We start from the raw sequence: 4,782 nt of genomic DNA, 5'->3' as shown, positions 1-4,782 counted from the left end.
AAGTGTTAAGCGACCAAAACTTTGGTAAGTTCATCCCTGAGATCACCTACGCTAACATTCATGAATCCAGAGCGCCCAAAATTCCCACTTCTAGTTACTAATTCCCCTTTCCTGATCGTCATCTCGTTGCTTTATTAACGGCACCAAATTTTTAACTACTGCTGCTGCTACACTTGGATCAACTGTGCAACATGCAGTAGTACAGCACCATTTCATTTTCGCACACTATCACGAAATCAGAAAATTATTCAAAAGGGTTTCCAATCTCACTGGAATACTTAAAACATTTTGATGGGACCTTAGCAATATGGTCGAGTATTCCGGTAAAAATATCACACAGAGTCACGTATGCCTATTCGAACCCACATACTTTTCTCTTTAAAGTAAAGACAAATGATTACTGGTCCTTCAGGTAGTGATACCAACTAAAACACTTTACCTGAGGATGTGGATAACAACATGCTCTCAGTTGCTAGGCTCCTACTGGAAAAAGATTTCCTTTGGCAGTTAAACAAATTAGTGTTTGTGTGATATGAAACGTCTAACATGAATCACAGAATAGTCCCTTGCGCGAACAATTAAATCGGTGGAAGGAAATGGTTTGCTCATGATACCACGACAAAGCATAACTAGCAACAAACCTGATGTTAACTTCAATACCACCTACATTGGCCAGATTTGTCGCGACGACCAGGAAACTACTTAGTCCGTGGACAATGCCCACAATTTAAATTTGTCGAGGAAGCAAATGCCGTTTTGTGAAGGCATGATAACTTGATGTGTGATGCTCGATTTGGGCGCATTCTCTATATTCGCTCCGCCCACCGTTTTGTCTTTTTGATAGGAGTGAGGACGACAGCTGTTTATTCGTCGCGTTAGTTTGAATTAAGTCCTGCCACTGAAGTTGGACATTTTTACCAGTTTTCCAAATAAACACCTTTCTAGGACGGAAATGTACCCAAAGTTTTAGAAATATCATTACACAATGCTTAGAAATACATGCCTTTGCAAAACTTGACTTTTACCACTCCATGACTACTGATTACAAACGCACATACCGATGGACAAAATAAGAGAGATGCATAGAACTCATTGCCCCGTTCACAAAAACACACTAAGAGGAGGGATTTAAGTAAGCAATGTCTAAATAAGTAAATGAATAAGTGAGGAGGAACTTGCGTGCATCACACACCCGCGAATGAGCGGTCTTAAAGTTACGCTTAGCTCTAAAGCGCTAACAGCGAGTATGTAACGAGATGAGGCTGGGAGAAAGCAACTACCCATGGGATATTGTCAGTTAATTCAAAACTAGCAAATGCCAAAATACTGTAACTCCTACTAGCGGCATGAAGACTGCAGCTTATAATAAGAAATGTCGAAAGTGAGCAATATTTTGCACCAGATACACCAGGCATCAATGTACCGCGTCTAAACATCCCTCTTATCATGAATTACTTCACCACAGCACCAGATCATCGATTTTGACAATAATGGAATCAGATGAATTCCACATAGGCTGCTGGATATTCACTTTAGTCGCCGACATGACTAGAACTCGAGAAGGACTGTGGTTTAGCATGTTCCTGCAGCCCACGATATCAAAATCTCTCAAATGTGCATGGGTATAGAGGAACAAACATACGATTAAAATAACCGCAAACGTGTGGTTACTCAGACGGTAATACCACATTGATAATGATATCTGAAAGCAACCTTCAATAACTAGGCCGAGTGAGGCTCCAGACTATCCACTATAAGGTTTCTGATGCTTTGCCAGATAGTAAAATTCTGGTTTGGCACTTTCACTACAATTCTCAACCATGTATCATAGCAATATGGGAACACGTGTTCCCCAACTGCGTTGCGTTCGCTACAATTAGGTCAACAAATAAAATCAGTTATTCCGTTTATAGAAATGCCTTCATCGATGAACGTACTATGCGTTTTCACCAGCTATCGCCTAAAAATGGGGATGTTTCGTTAATAGCACCTCTAGAGTAGAAATTGTGGCAAGGTTAGGTGACATCGACTTGATGTCGAGATCACCTCTCTCCAGAGGGATGTGGAGGCTGTTCCACCTCTCTTCTACTGACGAACTGGAAAAGCTCATGCCCCCGAAGACAAAAGAAAACACATCGTTTCTCATCCAATCGGTAGAATCATTGAGCTGCATTTAGTGGGGTTCTGGCAGTTTGATGAGAAATGGGGTCTTGTACTGGTCTTGCTTAAAAAGAGAGCACAGCTCCGGAATGAGAGGGTAGTAAACCCATTTCGTCGCATTTCGGCTGATCAGCTTGGCACAGAGCTCACTTCGTTTGTAATATTTGCTTGCCAACTCAAGTCAGCCATTACATTGCCCTCCCATTTTAGTGATTTCCCACTCAAAACTCAAGCCAGCCAGATATCATTGCTGCTGTTACAATCAGGCCCGCGCAAAACGCATGCGGTTCGAGGAAGTTGACGATGATGGATAAAAGGTGAAGGTAAGAGAGGAAAGCTGTTGGAGCGATATGGAATGTAGTGGCATTTTGTGTGAGAATTTATTTGGTCTATTAGCAAATGGGGCTTAGATGACCTGTAGGAAAACAGGGATCGAGCAGAAGTTCGCGACACATCTGTCCACTAGTCACAAGATTAATCACTCGAAATACAATCCAATCTGAGCATCGTAGTAATACAGACAAGCCTCGAAACAACCCAATGGTAAATACAGTTGAGTATTATGAGTAGATTTATGATGCTGCGTATGTAGCAAGCAAATAATCTGTCATGGGTTACTGCTATGTTCGGTGGCATTCGCAGTCGCTTGACATATCTCGCCGTAATCACAATCAGTAGCATTTTACTACAATTTATTGACAACATTTTTTCAAATGTTTAAGCTCTTAGTTCTGCATTCGTTGCGGCTTACGATAGGGGTATGGAATTTCAAAGATGAAGAACATTATCTAGTTTACAGTAGTATGACGGCGCTGCATTTCACTTTTTTAAAATTTATTTTATAAGCAGGGAGGCAGTCCAAAGCTAGTGGATTTGGCTTAATGGATAAGTGACATTGAGATCAAATACATCAGTTGCTCGAAAATTAGAAGAATGGCGTGGCTAACTTATTTGATGCTTTTTAATGGACGATGATTAGGGTAGCAACATTGGGCCAGTGATTTGTGAAGGTAGAAGTCTGCTCTCGTAATCCGGAAAACGGAGAAACGTAGGTGCCTCCTAGAAGAAATTTCATTGGATATACGGTAAGTCTGCATTTACTCAAAGAAAACCTTCCTAAAATTGTACCATAGGAGTGCCATCTTATTCATAAACAGCTCTCTAATAAAGAGGTGGCTCAGAACCTAAGTCGGCTATGGACGGGGCCAAAAAATAAATCCAATCGCAAGTTAAAGTTTTCATTGAAATGAAATAAAGTCGCATGTTAAGCATACCGTTGTGACGTTTGGGTACACAATTGATAACGCTTTGACGATAAGTATCTTAAACCATATTTGTTAGACTTAACTAGAATTGGTCTCTGCCTACCTTTCGATTGGGTACCGATTGCCAGAGGTAGGGTACCTTGGGTTGTTTGAGAAGGTGGAATACAAATCTGTTGGTACTCAAAACCATTGTTCGTCCACAGAATTGCAGAGCTACGGACAATTATTAGTCCCTATATAGGTGCTTTGAAGGTGTTAAAGATGTAAATCAGAGGGTAAACAAACTAGATTTGTCAGATACAAATGGCATGCCACTAAGAGCATCGTTAGATACTACTTTGGACTCACCCCTATAGTTCATGAGCTGAGCATTCATCCGCAGTTACTTTCACAGGCCTATCACAGTCGCAAAATAATGTACTAATTCTTCGAAAGTAGTTTGCGATACCGCTGAAATAATCATTTTATTACAGAGAGGCTCGATGCCTCGATCTATTTCAGCGAATGGAATGCGTGATGTGATGTTACATCGGCATTTATAAAAACGCGATTATGACGCTTAAAACTGGAACATTAGAATCTCGAAAATAAACCTGTATCCATGGGTGAAGTGAAGCGGAAACCTTTATCGAGTGCAAAACAAGGTATGGTTGGAGCCTCAAACAACTCTATACGTAAACGTCTTTTCTCAGCTATGCCATAACATCCTTAGGGGAACAAATTGTCGGCAAGAAGCTAAAGCCAAACCAAGATCTACAATTTGGAGTCAAGGAAGTATTCATCGAATAAAACCTATTAACATTGACGTGTTTTAAAGAAACGTATTAAAATGTCCGATCTCCTTTTGAAGCCAAGACTTTGGAAATCCTAGAATCGGTGTGACCGTTCCATTTCATTGGAGATCAGTTCCAGCAAATCATCATATTCGGGCAAATGCGGGAACTTTTTTTTGATTTTTCCAGAAAGTGAGTCACCACAATATTAAGACAAGGCGTTCCATAACAGACGCATGTGGCATTTTAACTAGTCTAATAGCTCCCCAAAGGCACCACCTATTCAAAGTCATCAAGATTCCGCACTTTGTCGTATTATTCAGCCTCACAAGAAGTGTGCTGCAGGTAAAATAAGTGTTTTAATAGATCAAGCACCGAAAGTAGCTACTCGTTCAACTGAGCTACTGTTTTTGCTTTTTCTGGAGATGGCTCAAAGTCAGTTGATCTGACATGAGGTTGAAATTTTTAAAGAACTGGAAGTATTGACCCACATTCCATGACGGAGAACCGTAATGCTAAATACTTCCTGTCCAGCTTGGTATACTTGTGGGGGTATCTACTAAATCCAGAGCGTCAAGTAAATC

The 4,782-nt window shown here is 40.7% G+C and overlaps 1 protein-coding gene across 1 annotated transcript in view; it reads left to right on the top strand. All coding sequences in view use genetic code 11, as the record gives it.

Annotated features, from left to right (window-relative positions):
- EGR_09282 (hypothetical protein) overlaps positions 1 to 4,647 on the top strand; it is a gene marked incomplete at both ends in the record, with an annotated part of 7,552 nt that extends 2,905 nt beyond the window's left edge. Inside the window, 2 exons of the mRNA XM_024498531.1 lie at positions 1,778 to 1,979; positions 4,461 to 4,647. Of these exons, the coding sequence (XP_024347075.1) occupies positions 1,778 to 1,979; positions 4,461 to 4,647 (389 nt within the window). The remainder of the gene's footprint in view (positions 1 to 1,777; positions 1,980 to 4,460) is intronic.
- Positions 4,648 to 4,782: the final 135 nt, after the last annotated feature.

Source organism: Echinococcus granulosus (genome assembly GCF_000524195.1).
Source record: "Echinococcus granulosus chromosome Unknown EG_S00140, whole genome shotgun sequence".
Taxonomy (NCBI): domain Eukaryota; kingdom Metazoa; phylum Platyhelminthes; class Cestoda; order Cyclophyllidea; family Taeniidae; genus Echinococcus; species Echinococcus granulosus.
Note: the sequence above shows the minus strand (reverse complement) of the source record. Positions and strands in the feature narration are given on the sequence as shown.